The sequence below is a fragment of the Crocuta crocuta genome, unplaced genomic scaffold (assembly GCF_008692635.1).
Source record: "Crocuta crocuta isolate KB4526 unplaced genomic scaffold, BGI_CrCroc_1.0 scaffold943, whole genome shotgun sequence".
Lineage (NCBI taxonomy): Eukaryota > Metazoa > Chordata > Mammalia > Carnivora > Hyaenidae > Crocuta > Crocuta crocuta.
The window spans coordinates 818,162-819,046 of record NW_027528208.1 but is presented as its reverse complement, the minus strand read 5'-3'; the positions used below and the strand labels follow the sequence as shown (position 1 = coordinate 819,046).

Here is an 885-nt window from a genome sequence, read left to right as displayed (position 1 = left end):
GTAGGCTCCCCCCCCCCAGAGGGGCCTTTCCAGGCCCGCCCCTTAGCCAAGTGCCCGCCCCCAACGCTCTCCAGGACCCACCTTCTCAAAATTCCATCCAAAGCCCCACCGACAGGGATTACCGTCTGGCCCGCACCCACAACTAACGATGCAACACTCATTTACTGCAGTAACCTTCCCAGTGTCACCTCCTGGAGGAATATCCTAGGACCGCGTCCCTCTCGAAGCTCCCTCCGAGCCCCGCCCCAGCAGTCCCGCCCATCGGCCCCACCCAGGGGAGAAACTAACCATCCCTGGTCGGCCACGTCAGACTCAGGCTCCATTCAGACCCCGCCCCCCGGAGGCCCCGCCCCCGACACGCACCCGCCTTGGGGCGCAGGCGCAATGTGGCGCCCGTCCTGCGTACCAGCGCCGCCACGTCGGCCGCAGCTCGGGTCGCCAGGGGGCGCGCGTCCAGCCGCGCCAGGAGCTGCCGGGCTCTGGGGCCCGCAGACAGGGGAAGGCCCCGGCCTGCGAGCGTGAAAACAACAGGTCAGCGCCTGCCGGAGCCTCGGCCAACCCCCATGCTCCCCGACGTTCGAAGACCTAGAATGCCCCTCAAGATCTTCGGAGCCCCCCGACCACTCCTTCGATAGTTCCGGAGGTCGCCCACTGCCCCTCTCAACTCCCGCGACCCCAGAGCATCGCGGGTATGCCCGCAGACCCCCGACTGCTCCGACCATATTCTGGAGATAGGTCTTTGACCGAAATATTCCTACACCCTTCCGAACATCCCGGGACTATCTCTGGAGGGCTCCGACTGCCCCTTCATAACCCCAGATTCCAAACTCTTTCCGCACAATATCGAGAGGGACCCCGATTCCTCCAGATGCCGCGACGGAACAC

At 65.3% G+C, this 885-nt stretch overlaps 1 protein-coding gene across 2 annotated transcripts in view; it reads right to left on the bottom strand.

The window, feature by feature from the left end:
* MAGIX (MAGI family member, X-linked) overlaps positions 1-885 on the bottom strand; it is a 3,480-nt gene that overhangs the window by 2,036 nt on the left and 559 nt on the right. For both annotated transcript variants that reach the window (XM_077752981.1, XM_077752980.1), the window contains exon 2: positions 364-510. In XM_077752981.1, coding sequence (XP_077609107.1) covers positions 364-510 — 147 coding nt within the window. The remainder of the gene's footprint in view (positions 1-363; positions 511-885) is intronic.